Below are 19,513 nucleotides of genomic sequence, written 5' to 3' on the forward strand. Positions count from 1 at the left end.
ATCAGGAGGACTTATCACAATAAGTCCTTCTCAAAATCTTTAGATCAGTTCAATTACAGTCCCAGTAATATCTTATTGGGACTTATCTGGAAACAGCAGAGACTTACAAAGCCGAAGGTTAGGTAAAGACAGTTCAGTCCAGATCCAGTTAATGAGACAGGCTAGCTATCTTTTCAGCTGACCTGAATTCTACAGGTGGGAGATCAACAGAAGCAGAGGCAGAATAACTTTATGACATGTAATGTAAATGCTCCTCGGTCATCACCATGCAGCACTCTTCGGTCTTTATAGTAATGAAATGCTTCTTCAGGTCATTCCACACCACCTCTATTGGTTTGAGGTCTAGGCTCTCACTGGACTACTCCAAAAGGCAGACATTGTCTCTGAAGCTATTCTGTAGTCAACGTACTTTGATGTGATGAAGGGTCATTATCCTGCTGCATCACCCAACTTCTACTGAGCTATAGCTTGCAAATAGTAATTTTCTGCTCCATGATGCCAAGATGTACCGGCTCAGAGGCAGCAAAGGAGTCCCAAGTCATGATCCTCCCTCCACCATACTTTGTCTATTTTTGTGTTGCTTCAGTGTTTGTTTCCAGGTAGCAAACTATTTTTTAAACTGGCTACTGGCAGCAAACTTCACACGTTCTGTAGAGACATGTGGTATTGATCATCACATATAACTGTAACAAGAAACAGGAAAGCCCTATTTCCCAAAAACGTGAAAACGAGAAACGATCAATTGTGCCACAAAAATCCTGGCCCCGCCCAAAACGTCCAGCGTGGTCACGCTCACGTTCTTTATTACGAGCGTTCCTCGACCGCCTCTGTACTTGTGCTGCGTTCCAGTATGTTGGAAAAACATCGTGGAGCACATAAACAACTCTTTGTAAACGTTTTACATTTACGTTCCAGATAAAATATGTTGATTTAAAGCTCTTTTGATTAATGGTTTCTGTAGCCTTTATATGCCAATCACATATGCTTTATAACAGAGCTAGTTTGTTTTAGAAAATTAACTACACACCAAAAGATCAGGAAGTAAAAGTTGCATCCTAAAATTATTATTGCATTGTTTTTAAACTTTTGAAATTTTAGGCTTTAGTTCAGTAGGCTGTAACCTCTGTAAATATAGACTAGATGGTCTAACTGCAATGTAGAAAGCTAAGTGGACTATTGATATTTTATATTTTAGTGGAGTCCCACGACACGTGAATACACCTACAGTGTAGCGTGAGCTCAGTTCTCTCTGTCTGTATCGATGAAGTTGTTTCAAAGATGGCGGATTTCCTGCCGTCCCGCTCCGTTTTATCTGTATGTTTCCCTAACTGTCTTCTGACAAGCGGCGAGGCAGAACAATTGCGGAAATCCAAAGAAATAGATAAGTGTATTCGTCGAGATAAGACTTATGTTAAAAGGCTTGTAAAGATCTTATTGCTTGGAGCAGGGGAGAGCGGCAAGTCCACCTTCCTCAAGCAGATGCGCATTATTCATGGGCAGGACTTCGATCAGAAGGCCAGAGAAGAATTCCGAGCCACGATTTTTAGTAATGTTATTAAAGGTAGGAATTCTCTGAGCTTCCCCTTTTTGTTTCATATCTTAAAGTTGCCTTGTGTATTTCGCTGTATTGGTTGCTTACTTTGGGTGTACTGAGAAGTGAGTGGCAAGTTGGGAGCCATGCTATTGCAGCTGAATGTACTGGGACACTGTTTTCCACCAAGCTAGACTGGTTAGCTAGTTCAGCTACCAAGAAACGCCCATGTTATTTGTGTTTGTGTATACGGTGGAAATGAAGGAACTATCATTTGATCAAGTTTAGGGTCATTGTTTGGTATTTTAATAACTTCGAAATTATGACGAATGAGCCCTTTGTTGATGTAAAAGTAGACAATGGTTTGATTTTGACTTGTGCGTGTTTATGGCAGTTGTTAGCACCGAAACAGTAATCCGGTCCCGTATCGAGAGGGTATTCAAATTAAAAACTTTTACTCTAAACTTGCCCATCAGGGATTTGAGACCGTGGCCAGCCCAGCCAATGACTGTGAACTGTTTTCAGAAAGTTGATAATTGGTAAACATTATTCTGGTAGCATGATGAGGAAAGATCGTCTTATAATATTTTCACTACAAGTTAATATACACATTGTATACATGCTAGTACACCAAGATTAAAAACTCTAATGTTATAGCCACGCAATAAACTCTACCCTCATGAAGAATAAAATGTAAGTTTTTTTGTGAAATTTGTTTTAGAGAGATCATTTTTGGAAGATGTAGTTTGTGGTGCTCTTGAATTGAATCAGGCAACACTAACATTTACATTTAGTCATTTGGCAGACGCTTACAAGTGAGAAACAAGGCAAGCAAAACTATTCCTTGACTAAATCTAAGTCAAGGGGGAAAACCTCAAAGCAAAGTGCTATCAAAAAAAGTGTTCAAAAAAGATTACTTCAGCACAAGTACAAAAGAGAAGTGGGTTTTTTTTTTATGACTAAGAGTCATTTGAGGTTAAAAAGAACTACTCTGTAAAATGTGGGAATTTTAAACAGCACCACAAACTATATCCTTTAAACTTACACCTCTCTTTAATACTTTTCATGATCATTAATGTAGGATTTAGTGCAGGGCTGTTGATTGTGTTAGTTTTTGCTAGGCTAGGTATAGCAAATTGCATAAACCAGCAGTCTTCTGTGTCATCTGCAAACAGGCTTCAGTAATGAACCATTGAAATAGTGCGTTGCTTCTAGATCTGTATGTTGCATTATGGGACAGTGGTCTTTTTGTATTAACAAAGGTCATTCTGGAGGGAAACCACAATCAGATAGTTGAGCTGTTAGATAAATCAGATTAGCACAGAATATCCAAGTATCATTGAAAGTAGGATGTCTGAGATAAGTTGTATGTTATTACAAGTGGGCTTTACAAGGAAAACCCAGTGATTTGAATTGCTCAACATTGTTTTGCCATTTTAGTTTCTACAACATTAAGCTATCAATATTGGCAATATAAACTGTATTTGTTTCTTGTGACATTGACTTTGAGAACATAGGCTGTTGTCTGTTAGCCTGTCACTGTCTATTTTAGCTCATATGCAATTACTAGAGATGAAAAGTAACAAATTACAAATTGAAATTATTGATAAGTGGTTATTATTTACATTACACAGTCTATCTGGTTTATTATGTTTGAGTAAAAAAAATACAAATGAGTCTTAGGAAGATAGGGACAGTAACTGCAATGAGTCCAATTACTGACCTGAAATAAAGTACATATGAAATACATGCGCATAGTGCTAGGAAGTTTGGTTTTGTCTTGTATTGTATCTTCTGATGCCAACTTCTACAATTAAGTAGTTTGGCAAGTTTTTAATAATGTGTTTCACACCTTCCAAGCAGCAAGTGTGCGGGACACATTAATAGACAATGCCTCTATCAAATCCATACAAATTAAGCCATAAGCTACAGAAATATAATAATTTATTAAATCATTAAGAAATCAATGGAGGAGCATCAGCTCAGAGTTAGCAAGTGTACAAAAGTATGTTCATTGTTTGTGTTGTTTAGCAACGGACAGGTTCAGTTTTAGAACTTTTTGTGTTGGAAGAGCAAAATAGGTGGTTAAATAAACAAACAGTTCATAATATGGTGTTAGATCATTTCCAAAACTAGAGCGCACAAAAATATAAGGGAAAAAAATAATAGTGCAGGTTTTAACATGTTGCACACATCAATATTCCACTAGAGAATGCAAATGTGACGCAATGTGAGCACAGAACATAGAGTTGTGTGTACGCTTATCTTAATATTGTGCTCAAGTTGTCTTTTTCCCCTCTCAAATGTCCCTTTCTTACTAAATTTGATACATTTTCTTGCGCACCAAGTGTTTTTTATACTTAGCTGTGCTCGACTGACTGTTTTACGCTCTTGATTAAACAGAGAGGTACTTATGTCAGTGTGGGAGGTGGTGGGGCAGGGGCTTGTTGCAGCCAGTTCTATTGGTTGATGGCTTTGTTGGGGGGTTTTTCTGGACCAAAGCTTCTCTCTGAGGACCAACAGGACCTGTGTGACGATATGAAATAACATGAAGAATATTAAGAAGACATGTTTACTGGCCTAATAATTGTGAGTTTTTAGTTTGCATGTTACAAAAAACATGTTCCCTGTTAGCTCTGCTGCTAAACTAGATAACACGTTCATGTTTTACTGGACTGCCTGCTGCCTAACACATAGTATGTGAGCACCCATATGAGGATGGGTTCCCTGTTGAGTCTGGTTCCTCTCAAGGTTTCTTCCTGTTGCCTTCTCTTTGTATTTCCCTTCAAGCAGTGGAGATTGGGAGATGGCGACATGTCTGTATCTTACTAATATAACAGCTATATCATGCCAAATGTTTAATTCCATACTGAATAATTTAATGACATTGTCATTCTGATGATATGACTGTATTGTGGCCTGTCACAGCTGGTCGGGAAGTTTCAGATGCGGTAATATACTTCCTGTTTGGAACCACACACACAATACTGTGTGTATTTCAACCCTCTCGCCACATGTTTGAGTAAATGTACAGTTTGTCTCACTTAACAATGTAACTGATTGTAATGGAGATTAAATTATCCCTGATCACCCTCCACTGTTCGGCTCACGTGAGAACCACAAAGCAGTTACTGAGTACCGTAATGTGACATATATTCTTACTGCCATTGTTGCTTTTTAATTAGACCTTTTTTGATTCTGTACATCTTCACACAGAGCTGCAGTGAAAAGATTTTTAAAAAGTATGTTGCATGTTAAAATCAGCTGTGATAGTATCAGTGTGACAGTATTTATAAGCAAAATCTACTGTGTAAAATGTATTGTGTTGCAGTGGTATTATCCAAAAAATGATCTTATCCGTGATCCATTACACCCTTGGCTGATGTCAGCGTCACTACCTAGTAACTTAGCTTAGAGTTCTTAGAGCTTAGAGTTAGTTCACTTCTGTTATCAGATGTTGTTGAGGCTAGGTTAGAATTTGGAGCTCTAGCCATCCTGGAAGCAACATTTAGTTTTTACCATAATCAAAATTATCAAATTTACAGTTATTCTGTAGGTTATGTGCAAGAGACAATGTGCAAATTAGACAGGATTATTACCAATACGACCAAATGTTGTTTAAACTTATGACTTAATACTTATTATGTATGTACAGATTGATAAATAATATATAAAATAAATAAAATAACACCCAAAATAACCTTTGTAAAAAAAAAACTAGCTTAACTACATCAAAACTGAATAAAATAAAAACCACTAGACACTCGCTGCACAGATCACCACCCTCCATGCGGGAGACTGGGGTTCGAATCCTGACTGTGGCCTACCTCCAATAGGGGTCTTATGTGTACCCTGCCTACCCTTGTCGCCTTGTCTCACTTGTAAGTTGCTTTGGATGAAAGTGGCTAGCAAATGACTTAATGTAAATTATGTCTACAGTTATTGCTTCATATTTATTGATTGGCTTGTCTGAAAATTATACTAATCAATCAGTGTTCTCCTAGGCTTATCCATAACATTGCTGATAAGAGGACAAAGAGATACAGAAAAGAGCTAATTTGTACACTTTTTATACACTTAACAAATAACGTTAAAGTTACCTTGGAGGAGTTATAATTAATTGGGAAACAGTAAATTAACTATTGACTCAATTTTCTTCACAGTGGGATTCAAAGTCAGACAGATGCAGTGAAAGTCAAGATCATGGTCTAAGATCTCTGAATTTTAGTAGAAGACCACCAGTGTCAGGATTCCTCATAGGTTAGTTCAAAACAACAATTTTACTGAATTAGTAATGACTGTGATTTGTAGCTCCTTCGGTCTTGTCATATTTTAGCTTATTTTTTGTTTAAAGGTGACGTAAAACACATTTTCCTCTGATGTGCACGTGTTCGTCAGCCTATTAGCGACCAACTTACAGCTGCTACATCAATACAAGGCAAGCAAGGCCTCTGGTCTTCCTGGTTAAAGGTAACAATTAAATCAATAATCATCCTATGTATGTGTGATCCCTCATTTAATTTATATATTTTTTTCTTTTAATCTTTTAACTGTTTGCAGACATCTGCAAACACAATGTTACTAGTCAGTGACACCGGTAACATTACAGAAGAGAAAACTCACATTCATACATCACATATTTGTGACAAACTTGACAAACAAAAGTTATGACCCTAAATAATTAAAAAATGGCTTAATCAGACTCTATATTAATAGATGTTGCTTCAGGTTTGTTATATGTGTTCCTTTTAGATTGCTTCACTCCCTTTATAAAGGTGCATTACTGCTCACTCCAATAGTGACCATTTGTATTTTAGCGAAAATTTCTCTTCTGTTATACAGCAGTTGAAACTTTTGCTCAGTGTGTATAAGGAGTGAATCATGAGGATGCAACCCCAGCTTGTCAGATCAGAAGTATGTTGGTGGGGCCACTGCACATCTTGCCAGACTCAGATTCCAAGGACTGAAAGTTGACCTTGACAGTGAGCACTAGATCAAAACCAGTCACAGCCCAGTATGGGAAGAGGGACAAAGGTCATCAGAGGCAGAGAAAGTTAGTAAAGGAGGACATCTAGCACTAAACCATCTAATCCCGCAGCAAACTCATCATATGCAATTAATACCAGAGTTGTATAGAATGCACATTATTCCCTCCCAACTACAGCATGTGCCAAGTTTTGCCAAAGGGGAACTAGTCAGTGGCAGAATACTGTTCTGTATACTGTATAGCTGCTGATCTTGGTAATGTTATTAGATAAATATGAATAAAAACAGTCATGTTTAGGATTAATTATTTAGAATTATTTCTAGACGATCTCAGGAACCTGCAGCTGAACAGAGCTGTTGTTGGGTGAGTATGGTGGTCTAGAAGAGGAGTCAGAGTTAGATCGAGTCTGGCTGGATCTTTGGTAATGTTATATAGGAGTACTCACTGAAGTCTTTGTGAGCGGTGGTCGAGGGGCAGGGAGGAGTGAACCAGATAGGAGACTGTGAGGAGATGTAGAGTGTTGAGTGGTGAACTGGAAGTGGTGGTGGCTTGTAGACAATTCCAGGGTCATACACAGAAGAGCAATCCAAGCACTAATGTCCGTAAAGCTGAAGCAAAGGCCCAAACAACAGACCAGGTCAACACAGATAGGCAATACTGAGAACAGAAATCTAAAAGGCAGGTCAGGCAGAAGACACTTAAGGTACCAAAATGATGAGCAGAAGCAGGTTCAGATCAGGGAGGTTCAATATCAAGCTAGTTTGAAAGAAGACTGGTAGTATGTCTTCTCAGGATGATATAAGACCATCTGGCAGAGTGGAGAGGCACATGGAGCTGCTTAAATAGTGAGACTGTAGAAAATAAGGCAATATTGCTCATTGTCTTTTTTTGTTTTGTTTAGTTTTTTTGTCAGAAATGTTTATTTGTAAATGTTTTTTATATTCACTTCAACAGATGTAAAAAAACAAGTAAGATGGGAAAGTCTTTCACTTAGTTGCATAATAGTTCTGAATGCTCATAGTTGACCAATAATTGTGCACACCAAGGGGTGATGTGCTTGTACACACTATTCTCCTTAGAAAGCCAAGACCTTACTCTTACTTTGACCCTTCAACCCTTCAGGTTTCGGGTTTTAGGATTTTCAAACAGGAAACCTGGTTTCCATAATAGGGTCAGAGGATTAAAGAAGGTACATTTCTCCCAAAGAACTCAGATTAATCTGCCAAGTATATGTGTAACCAGTTTTTGGCTTTTTTTTACAAGAACTCAGGCGCAGGTGTATGACAAAGCCTACAGACACTCACCACACTAATAAAATAGAAGAAATAGATAGATAAACTTCTATTGTCATTGCAACTTCGTACAATGAGATTAAGGACCACTGACAGGCAAAGAGAATATCACTGATTATCTCTCTCATTATCACCTGGTAGCGTAAGGATATCAGGGGGGTTTGCAAGAGCCAAATTGTGATAGACTGCCTCAAATAAATTAATTCAAGACAAACACTGGTATGCCTTAAGGTTCAGAGATCAGAGTATTTACAAACCTCACTCAGTAAATCTGGTTAAATTGTAACGCTATCTCTCACTTCCCTCTGACATCAAATGATTGACAGTGAGATGTCAATTAAATAAGTTATACTGCTGTCAAGTTTGTCAATTCGTCACATTACACCATACGTGCAGTGATGTTACCAACTCTTGTAAATTGTCAACATGAACCTTAACATTTGGTGCCTGATTTGTTTAAAGTTTGTATGTACAAAAACTTGCAAATTTAATATCATGGATTTTGCACATTTCTCTTAATCATTATGCAAAGATGATTGTAGAATTGGTGTTTTTGCCGAAGTACAAGTAAAATACAGGGAGGAGAAAATACAGATATATATATTGAGCATTCCAACACACGCTACATGAGCATTACATTAAATGTTTTTGGACTTTTTTTTACTTTTCTTCTTTTTAAATACTGGGTGTTACGCACCTTTCAACCAACAAGAGAACAGATCACACATGTTATGACTGTATCAAGTGAAAATTAATCTGCATCAATATCCTGAAGCTGCCAAGGTTTATAGTTACCTTTCCAATCATATTAAGATTATGTAATTTACTTAATGTTTGCTCTTAACACAGTCGGGAAAAGTGCTTTACCGCAATTGTTTTAGCTGTGCGCTGTCCTTGTCCAAGTCGGGCCTCCTCGGTGTGTTTGCTGCATCCACATTGTGCTGCAGTGAACCAAATTTACAAAACTTTTAACACATCTAGGTTCATATATCCATCCTTCACAATATATATTTTATCAATATAAAGATTATGATAAGATGTTTAGTTCTTCCTGGGGAGGGGGGGCGCGTAACAGAAAATAATTGAGAAGCACTGATCTAATCACAGCTCATGTTCCCTATTAGTGGGTGAACAAGCCAACGCTTGGTCAATTCTGCTTCACTTGTCCAAGACAAGCATCCAATGACAAGCATACACGACTGTATGATTTATAAAAAAGATAATTTATTACACTTAATATTAACAACCAAAAATATTTACAAAAAATAAATGACAATTAAATTAAATGTCCTGGCACCAAAAGCACAAATATGCTTTATCCAGCTCCTCCTAGCCAACACTAATGGTGTGAAACCATTGTTCACAGTTTCACACTGAACCCACAACACCAATCCCTCCAAACTCTCTAGAGCAGGGGTGTCAAACTCAATTGCACAGGGGGCCAAAATCCAAAACACACTTCAGGTCGCGGGCCGAACAGGATAAACATTTATTGGACACACTGAAACTTTTAAAACTTAAAAAAAAACTTATTTGGCTCTCCATAAAAATACATCCTGTGTACATTATACGTTATAAGTTAGAAATAAAGTAAACATTAAAAGAACAAACATTCACATTTCTTTACTCTTGTGTCATTTTATATAAAAAATAAACTTAAATTTGAAATATCCCAAAAGATTTTGCTCTCCATAAAAATATATCCTGTCAAAGTTATACAAATTCAAAATATGAACATGCTGCATAACAAAACCTGGAAATTTAAATAAAATTTGTGCTTTTCAGTAATAACAAATCAAATCATTCAGTCTTTGCTCTTATGTCATTTTATCAGAGCTGCATCTTTTTTTGTCAACAAGTTTGTTTATATTTGGTGTGAGGTTCTGTGTTGTGGAGATTCTCAGGATGGACTGCAGGTTCTCGCCAGTGAGACGACTCCTTTGTGCTGTTTTGTTAGTCTTCATCACTGAGAACAGCTTATCACTAAGATTTGTGCTACCAAACATAAACAAGGTTTGAGCCGCATGTGGACGGAGCTGGGACATTTCTACGGAAATGGAGTGAATAAACTGTGCAGGTCCTGCAGTATCCTACTTTACCTTCAGTCATTAAACTGCAGCTCAATCAGCTCCATCTGAATCTGCACAGGTGAAGTTTCCACATAGACGGTAACATTCTTTTCTTGTTTTTCAAAGTCACTAAAGCGCCGTGAGAACTCAGTTTATCAGCAAAGTGCGTATTTGCGAACACCGTTGTAACGATATGGTTCAACATTACTTGGCATCGTGAGGACTAGATTCATAATAACTTGCAGCATCATAAACTGGATTTGATTAACGCGGAATGTGTTCGGCAAGGCAGCTGAAGTGCTGCATTATGGGATCTGTAGTTTATTGTGTTACCAGCGCTTCACATCGCCGGGCCATTAATAATAATAATATAGAAATGATCTCGCGGGCCGGATATAGTTACACGCCGGGCCGGATGTGGCCCACGGGCCGTGAGTTTGACACATATGCTCTAGAGGGTCAGCCTGCCTGCACTGGCCACAACACTAAACACCTGTCTTCCGTCTTCTTCTCTGTGTGGTGTGACCTAAAAGAAATAAAAGTTGTAATCCGGCCTAAAGCTACTAGGGGATGGGTGAGGTAGGCATTGTAAGTTGGCGGACAAAAAGAGTGTCTCATTGCCAATAAATATCCTGTAACACCAGAAAAATGTATTTCAAGGGTCCAAAGAAACTCTCATCAATAGGCTATAAATATGTGAGTTGAATGTAGTGGCAGGCACAGGAGAATGACCCCATCCTTCTATGCCGACTAACCATAGCTTGATCTCGGTGAGACTAGTGGCTGGCAAGCGGCAGTGGGCACTCCTGGCCTGCGTACTTCTGTGAGTGCTCGAAAAAACACTTCCCAAACAGCTAGAGGGCATCAAGGACCCCTTCCTTGTTATAGGGGCACCCTGGAGATGATGAAATACAGGACATCCTGCCCAGCAGCATTAAAACAGGCAGGACAGTGTTGTGGTTCCTGGCGCTTTGGGGTTACCTGTAGCTGTGTTTTTCCACACCTGGGCCAGCTAAAATTTTGTCCTTAAGCAGTGGTAGATCTCAATGTGACTGTGAGGAGCCTAGAGTAGTCCTCATTAGACCCCCTCTTGGCACAGGAGGCTGTCCTATGGTAAGTGGTATCAGTGGTCTGGGACGTTAGGCGATGGTGGTGTCACTCCCTGAAGTTAATCCACCATGCCTGGCCAAGCACAGAGGTTATAAATGGCCATAGCGTGGCCGTTACCAGAGGCTTTGTCAGTGGAAACCCTTGACTGGCAGAATACAAACAGTACTCTCTCTAGATATTTAGTACTAGTAGTTCCACAATTAGTGAAATGGGAATCACCTGAGTGCAGTTAATGTGTCTCAAGTGATTGCAGTATAAAGGCACTAGTATTCGAAAGATCCAGTCACTGGTTAATCAGTATTCTTGGCTACCATTACACCATGAAGACAAAAGAACACTCCCAGCAACTCAGAAAACAGGTCATTGAAAAGCATTATTCTGGATGAAAACAAAAAAAATCAATGAGTTCAATGAAATCCATCATGAAGAAATAGAATGAATATGCCACATGTCTGCCTAGAACAGGCCGTTCACACAAACTGACTGACAAGAAGGAGACTAGTGAGAGAGGCCACTAACACACCGATGACTTCTCTGAGGGAGTGACAAGCTTCCGCAACTGAGATAGGAGAGACTTTAAATACAACAACTGTTGCCCGGGTTCTTCACCAGTAAAATCTTTCTTGGAGAGTGGCAAGAAGAAAGCCACTGTTGTCGAACAGGTACTAAGTAAGAAGGAAGAGCAGGTCAATAGTCCATGCATCTGGGATACTGTTGCTAACTGTGGTTGATGTTGTACTTTATTCTTTAACGTGGGGGTTCACAGCGTTTTCGTAATCGTCACATTTTTAAGGATAATTAAAATGTAACAGTAATACTAGCTGCTAGAAATTTTACCATGGTTTACCATAAAACTGGTAACTGTTTCATCCCTAGTCTATTCGTAATTCCTTCTCGTCAAACAGTAAACTGGCTCTGTGTGTTGGTGGTGAACATTTTCTCAGAGCCAGCTGATGATCACAGCGACTAATTATTTACAAATTAAGTAAGAAAATGAATTAAATTGAGGAATTGTATAGGAATTGTTGAATTTCACACCCTGCACAAATAGGTTTTACAAAGAAATTTCTTCCTATGAACACTTTGTGAATGTGCACCATTGGCTAACTTTAGATGATTGAATACATTTAGGATAAAACAACTGTGTAAACAAACAGCAATAGAGTGTAAATTTTCCATTTCTTTAAGTTTGTGTTCTGCCTGGTCAGCAGCTACTCATGTTCACTGCTTCATTCTTAGTGTGTCTTTGAGTAATCCTCCCACCACCTTTTCTAATAGACACAGACCAATAAAGTTTTTAGTCAACTGTTACTGGTATTACTTGTGGTAATCACTTATCTTGAAATAGATCCAAGCTGTAGGTATATAGATATAACCAACATGCTATTAACAAATGTTGAGTGGCATTAACACATGGTATAGTGTAACTTAAATGAGAAAGAGTACGTCATGCAGTTTCTGACCTAAAACAGGTGTTGACATGGGTACATCCATAACCGGGATAAAATCCTAATGTGATTTTGTTCTTTTACACCTTTAGGTATTCGAGTGCTTGTGGATGCTCGAGAAAAGCTACACATCCCATGGGGCAACCCCTCAAATCAGCAGCATGGAGACACCATGATGGCATTTGACACTCGATCAGTGATGACTAATGGTCATGGAATGGTGGAACCCAAAGTTTTTCAGCACTACCTGCCATCCATCTGTGCTCTGTGGGCTGACCAGGGCATCCAGAATGCCTATGACCGCCGCAGGGAATTCCAACTGGTAAGTAACAGGGTTACCCAGTGTCCATGCTGTGTTCAACTTTCTGATGCATCACTCTTGACCAAAGTGTCCATTTTTTCAATGAACAAGTTCACTGGATCTTGGTAATTTATTTTTTAGTAGTCTGACTACTTCTCTAGTAAAATCAAGAGCTGATCTCTCATCAGTTTTAGCATCTCCCAGTTCAAATATTCATATCATGTCAATAAATCATGATCAACTTGATTAACTCAGTTTTGAATCAGGAACTTCAGTATTTCAAGGAAGCTCTGTTTTTGGCACATACCACACCATTAATATGAATAAGTGAATTATGAATATATTCATCGTGTATATCATATATGCAACATATATATATATATATATATATATATATATATATATATATATATATATATATATATATATATATATATATATATATATATATATTTATTTGCTGTTATATATACTCCATTCCCCAAACCCGTCACCTGCACCACCGCCAAGTAAATTTCAATTGTGTTGTGACTTCCACCTCAGTTGTACATTTACGTTTTCGTCAACAGTCTATTTTTCATGCAGCTGTAACCTCATACAGCGTGTTGTCATTATTTAAAATTGCTATAAATGTGTTGGAATGTTGGAAGATAATGTGGAAGTTAGCTTCTTTTAAGTTAACTATATCAAAAAGCAAACTTTCTAACAGAAATTAACGTTTCCTAAAATAGGGCAGTACTGATTGACGTTATGTTACCGTGAAAAGCTATGTACTGTTTAGAAGCATATATGGAGACAAGCAGTTATGCATGCAACAACAACAGAAAACAAAGTAATTTGGTAGAATGGCAGCTTTCTCTGTAAAGATAAATTGGCTGTTTCCCAGGCAACTTTAGCCCAAACCTGTACACATTCTTGTTGGACACACCATCCCCCACAACCCTTTCCTGTAGCCTATGCCTGTGCTTTACAAAATAACATCAATACAAAAACTAAATATATACACAACATTTCTAAAGATGGATGAAATAGGTCAATAATAATATTAATCCAGGGTTGGAATGTATGGCAATGGAGAGTGATAACGTAAATATGATATGATATGATATGATATGACATGATATGTGATAAATAATATGATAAATAATAGTTATAATAATGTCAGTTCCCCTCCCCCATTCAGAAGGGGGATGACTTGTACAGTTTAATGGTCACTAGTAAAAAAGATCTCCTGTGGCCTTGATGTTGAGCAGTTTCTGAACATACGCCTATGTTGAGCTAGCATATTGTGTAGTGGGTGGAAGGGATTTCCAGGATTGCGAAGAGTTTGGACAGCATCCTCCTCTCAGCTACGATATGTAGATGGTCCAGCCCCACAACCCAGAACAGATGCAGCACTCCTGATTGACTTGTTCAGCCTGTTAGTGTTTGCCACCTTGTTGCTACCCCACACCACAGCATGGAAGATAACGCTGGCCATCACAGACTCAGACCTTCCTGTTCATTCTTACTGTAAAGTAAGAATATTCCCATCACATTCTAAAGAGATGGCTTCAGATGTGTGTTATGTGTTTATTTAGGGTCCATCTTTACTGCAGATAGCAGAACATACCTTAAAAGCTGACCTGGGTTAAATGTTACCTCCCTGGTGTGACATATCCATTTGTTTTCTCATTCAGTGGTGATGAGGGAGTGACATCATATAAATACTGACTCTAATATAATCTACTTCTATATTGATGTGGAAGGGAATTAGACATTAGTTGAGGTGAGTACATTTGACATTGGAGATCAAACTTGCACTAAAACTCATTGACTTACTTTTCTTTCTATCTCTCAGGGGGAGTCAGTGAAGTATTTCCTGGACAGTTTGGAAAAGCTTGGACAGTCTGTAAGTCCCACTACACTACAAAAGCTCTATCAGTTACAGATGCCCAGCAGACTAGATGTCTGGAACACATTTGACTTTGAGGTTTTACAAATTTAGACCCATTTAGTCCAGATGTAAAAAAACAGTTGAACACAAATACTGCTTAGAGTTCTAAAAATGAAGTAAATAACATAATATGGAACTGGAGAAAAAAATTCTCTTTTCATTGTGTATCATCCTCCACCCAGCTTCCTATTGGCAAATCTTTTTCTTAAAAGTCGGGCTTTATTTCTTATGTCCCCATTTGATTTGATTGTCAAGAATGATTCATTCAATGATTCTTTTCCATGGTCTTCATTTAATAAGCGAGCAATGGTGTTGTTTTCTTCAATATAAGATTGTCTACATTGGAGACTGAATGTGCTGTTTACAATTTAGTTTTCTTGAAGAATAGTAAATGACTAAAACATTATACATCTATATGTTTTAGGCATATATGTGCAAAACAATATTTTGAAAACTGCTGTCCCATGCTACAGGTGGTGAAGTTTCAGCTAAAAACAAAACATCCACTTCAATGATCAGGTCAAAACACAGGCTGGACAGAAGCTGAGAATATTATCCTTATCCTTTTGCACTGCACTGTTTGTGTTGATCAGATGTTACCATGTAGACAGCCTAGTGTTAACATGCTTTTAGAGGACAGAAATGGTGTCTACTCACCATTTGGCAAATGTTTTTTTCTAAAACAACTAGTAAGCAATGATAAAAATGTCAAACAGACGGTTAAAAAGTTACAACTGGAATTTGTTTGCAGGACTACCTTCCCAGCCAACAGGACATCCTTCTGGCCAGAAAGCCCACTAAGGGCATCCACGAGTATAATTTTGAAATTAAGAACGTGCCTTTCAAGATGGTTGATGTGGGCGGACAGCGCTCTGAGAGGCGCCGCTGGTTCGATTGCTTTGACTCAGTCACTTCAATCCTGTTTCTCGTCTCATCCTCTGAATATGATCAGGTGAGCTTAGAGCCATACAATAATGACACACAAAAGCTTATTAGATGTTATAAGCTGCCGAAACATGGCAAAGGATTTATAATACTTAAAGTCAGGATGCAGTCAGCATTGTTGTAGGCGTCTTATCTTGGACTCCCTCTTGATCCTACAGTGCTTTTCCCCATTGCTAGTTATTTATTTATTTTTTTGCATATTTCTCATACCTAAATGATTCATAAACACTTATCTTAAACGAGGCAAGTAAGGCCTGCAGTTTTTTAGATGTTGTCCTGGGTATTTCTATAATTTCCTGGAAGAGAGGAGCTTAGTGTACCAAGGGTGGTCCCCCAGCAGAAAAAGTTTATAGCAGCATAACTAAGAGATGGTTCAAAGTCACCTGAGTCAGCTCTGACTGTAAGCTTTATCTAAAAGGAAAGTTTAAGTCTCATTTTGTATTTGGAAACTCTAGGAACAGCTAGTAGACCTGTATTCTGAGAGCAAAATGTTCTGCTTGGAAAATTGCAGAGAAAATGCAATTAATAAAAAACTATTTTCAATACAGTTTATTTATATAGCACCAAATCACAACAAAAGTCATCTCAAGGCAATACTTATATAAGTGTAATATATAACTGTACATAGAAAACCCACTAAAATGTGACCAAGCACTAGGCAGAAGTGGAGAAGAAAATCTCACTTTAACAGGAGAAACCTTCAGCAGCACCAGGCTCAGGGTGAACGACCATCTGCCTCGACCATTTGGGGTGAGTGGAAAGAGGAGAGAAAAGGGGCCAGTAACTGTGCTCTGTATAAATATACAGCTCTGAGGATGGGGATACCTGCAGAAAGGTAAAGGGAGAAGGAGACAGAGAGGAAGAAGAGAGAAGACGTAAAGTTAATTACATACAGTGGTGGAATATAAGTGGGGAGAGTAGAGCACAGCAGAGGAGGATGGAGTAGAATTATTTAAAATGTTATTCTGGATTTTACAAGTATCCAATCGAAAGAAACTAATATAGGAGAAATATGTTTTAGAAGAACTGGAGGGTTTTCAAGTTAGTTATTGGGACATCCTGTTAATGGTGAACTACAGTAGTCCAGTGTAGAAGTAACAAATGCATGGATAAGTTTTTCAGCATCACTTTGAGACAGGATGCTCCTGATTTTAGCAATGTTTTAGGTTAAAGAAAATATGGCACTATGAGGTCTTCAAGATATGATGAAGAACAAGCGCACAGGGAGCCAATAAATAGTCTACACTTTTATTCCTAACTGGTACTCAAATAGTTTTACACTGCATCTTGTTAACCCATTCACACTCACAAGCAGAGCTGCTATGCAGCTGATCTGACTCACAGGGGGTAACTTGTGATTCAATATCATTCCTAAGGACACTTTGGCATGTGACGTGGCAGCCGGGAATTGAACCACTGCTCCTATGATTGACAGACAACTGCTCTACCTATTGAGATACAGGCACCCCAATAAAGGAGAAGCTAATGTAGGAAAAATGTGATCTCTCCTGTTGATTCAAGAAAGGGATGCAAAAGAAACAAAGGTTCAGCCTGTGACAAAAGTAGCTGTAGGAGCTGTAATATCCTTTTTGAGCTGTAGTGTTATTGTTCCCACCACATTTGAAAAAGTATGAAGATTAGGCACACAAGTCTGCTAATAGATATAGACATATTCTGGGACACAGAAAAATAGCCAAGGAATCAAAGTTGGACCATCATTGTTCCCCCATGTCTGATACACATCACACACATCGTTTACATGCACTCAAGAAACCTTAGAGTTTGTCATAAGATTTCTGGCTTTGGAAGCAAGGTTCGCAAATTTATTGAGACACTTCCCAACCGCTTCTTCTGTTTTTCTTTTTTTTCTTTTTTTTATGCGTGTTTAAGGGGAGGTGACTTACAGCGTTGTGAGAGAGACACACACAGCAACAGACAAACAGTTACAGCACAACTTTTTACAGCACAAACTGTCTGAATTAAAGAAATATAAGGTGAGAAGTGACCTATTTAGGTGTCTCTGTCTACTTTGTGTTGGTTTCAATATTAGTTGGATTTTGGGCAGGCATGATTCAAAAACGACACAGCATTGTCCATGTAATGACCTCTCCTTTCACCAAGCCACACTTCTCAGTTGACAGTAGTAGAGTGGTGTGTTTGTTATGCATATACATCTTGTAAAAAGCTGATTAGACGCCTGGTTACGCGTTTACATGGCAGATTAATTGGATTCCTCAGGGAGAAATAGACGTTGGGAAATTAGGTTTCTCTAATCCCCTACCCCGATTACAATAACCAGGTTTCCCATTCAGATGACAGTTAAGAAATCAGCTTACTCGAGAAAGCCGACTGTGACCTGGTTACTTGAGTGCATGTAAAGACACTGATTGTCCCCTTTAATGCCAATCACATCTGTATTCTCATACGTTAAGGTGCTGATGGAGGACCGGCAGACCAACCGGCTGAGTGAGTCACTCAACATCTTTGAGACCATTGTGAACAACAGGGTTTTCAGCAACGTCTCCATCATCCTGTTTCTTAACAAAACGGACCTGCTGGAGGAGAAGGTGGCGCATGTATCTATTAAAGACTATTTCCCTGAGTTTTCGGGGGACCCCACAAGCCTGGCAGATGTCCAACGCTTCCTGGTGGATTGCTTCCGCAAAAAGCGGCGTGAGAATCAGCAAAAGCCACTGTACCACCACTTCACCACAGCCATCAACACTGAAAACATCAGGCTGGTGTTCCGTGATGTCAAGGACACCATCCTTCATGACAACCTTAAGCAGCTAATGCTGCAGTGAGTGGACTGACAAAGAGGAGGGGGGTAGATATAGTGCCTTTTACCCCAACCCCTACTGTCACTAGCCAGTTGGCAGGCAGTGTTCCTCTATCCACCCTGACTTTGACACACTCCTCACTTTTAAACTTTGACTGTGTATTAAAGGCACTACTATACCACCCCCATGCTTGCACTCTGCCTTACTGAGCTAGTTTATGGTGATTAATTGGCACTTTGAATTAGAGCCTCCCCATGATCTGACTCATGAAACCACTGTAAATGACCTCTTACCTCTGCAACATCTTTGATGGTATATGCTTCTTATATGTTGCTCTGATTGACATCCATACTCATCATACAAACCTATTTCCACGCTGCTCTGACAACTTTTGCTAGGGAGTAAATGGGAGGAGCTTCTTTTAAATTTGTGTTACTTGTAGTAATACCAATTTCAGGCACAGAAAATTTGAGCAACTCAGCAAAAGTTGTCAGTGCCTTCCTTTTCAGAGCTCCTTTTGTTTGGCCTACTCTCCACTGCACTTAGTGATGAAATCACTGGGCTCGGTTGGGGATTTCCTATGACATCAGAAGAACAGGAAAGAACAGAACAAGAACAAACATAGATAGGAATTCCTGTTTCAAAGTGTTTTCTTTTTCTAATATATGAAAATACTGAATGTATGTGCCCATGCATTTTCTTTAATTTATATTTAGGGGGTTTTCCACTTTTTTTCTTTTTTTTTATGGATTTTTTTAACAGACGTACTCTGTAATTAATAATTAGTAACATGAGCAGGTGAGATAACACAAACACATAAACCACTTGTAAAATTAAAAAAACATACTATCACATTCTGTGAAACATTTCTTTATGAGTTGAAACTAACCAGTGCTCCTATGCCTCTGCCCTTTACATTTTATGGGCTTTTTTCTCTGCACGTCAGTAGGGAAAACTCATTATGCTTCTAATGCAAACCTACTTTCAACCTGAACGTAGACCTCACAGCTGGATTTTCACCTCATAATAGCATGTGCATCAATCACCTATGATATCTAGATGATGATGTCAGATGACAGTCTTTATTATCCACAGTCTTTATTAGTGTTATGTC

The 19,513-nt window shown here is 38.6% G+C and overlaps 1 protein-coding gene across 2 annotated transcripts; it reads left to right on the forward strand.

The window, feature by feature from the left end:
• Positions 1 to 1,219: 1,219 nt before the first annotated feature.
• gna13b (guanine nucleotide binding protein (G protein), alpha 13b) lies at positions 1,220 to 19,158 on the forward strand. 2 transcript variants are annotated; one of them, XM_026350040.1, is made up of 5 exons: positions 1,226 to 1,561; positions 12,530 to 12,759; positions 14,579 to 14,629; positions 15,426 to 15,626; positions 18,052 to 19,158. In XM_026350040.1, exons 1-5 carry the CDS (start codon positions 1,279 to 1,281, stop codon positions 18,421 to 18,423), a joined length of 1,137 nt encoding a protein of 378 aa, XP_026205825.1. In that variant the 5' UTR covers positions 1,226 to 1,278; the 3' UTR covers positions 18,424 to 19,158. The 2 variants fall into 2 exon arrangements, with proteins under 2 accessions (XP_026205833.1, XP_026205825.1); XM_026350048.1 differs by lacking the exon at positions 15,426 to 15,626 and having other exon boundaries at positions 1,220 to 1,561.
• Positions 19,159 to 19,513: the final 355 nt, after the last annotated feature.

This window comes from Anabas testudineus, chromosome 8, assembly GCF_900324465.2.
Source record: "Anabas testudineus chromosome 8, fAnaTes1.2, whole genome shotgun sequence".
NCBI classification, from domain to species: Eukaryota; Metazoa; Chordata; class Actinopteri; order Anabantiformes; family Anabantidae; genus Anabas; species Anabas testudineus.

Coding starts and splice junctions, on each gene's coding strand:
- gna13b (XM_026350040.1), top strand. CDS start 1,279: ATGGCGGATTTCCTGCCGTCCCGCTCCGTTTTATCTGTATGTTTCCCT. Junction 12,760..14,578: donor GCCGCAGGGAATTCCAACTG/GTAAGTAACAGG, acceptor TCTATCTCTCAG/GGGGAGTCAGTGAAGTATTT. Junction 14,630..15,425: donor TGGAAAAGCTTGGACAGTCT/GTAAGTCCCACT, acceptor ATTTGTTTGCAG/GACTACCTTCCCAGCCAACA.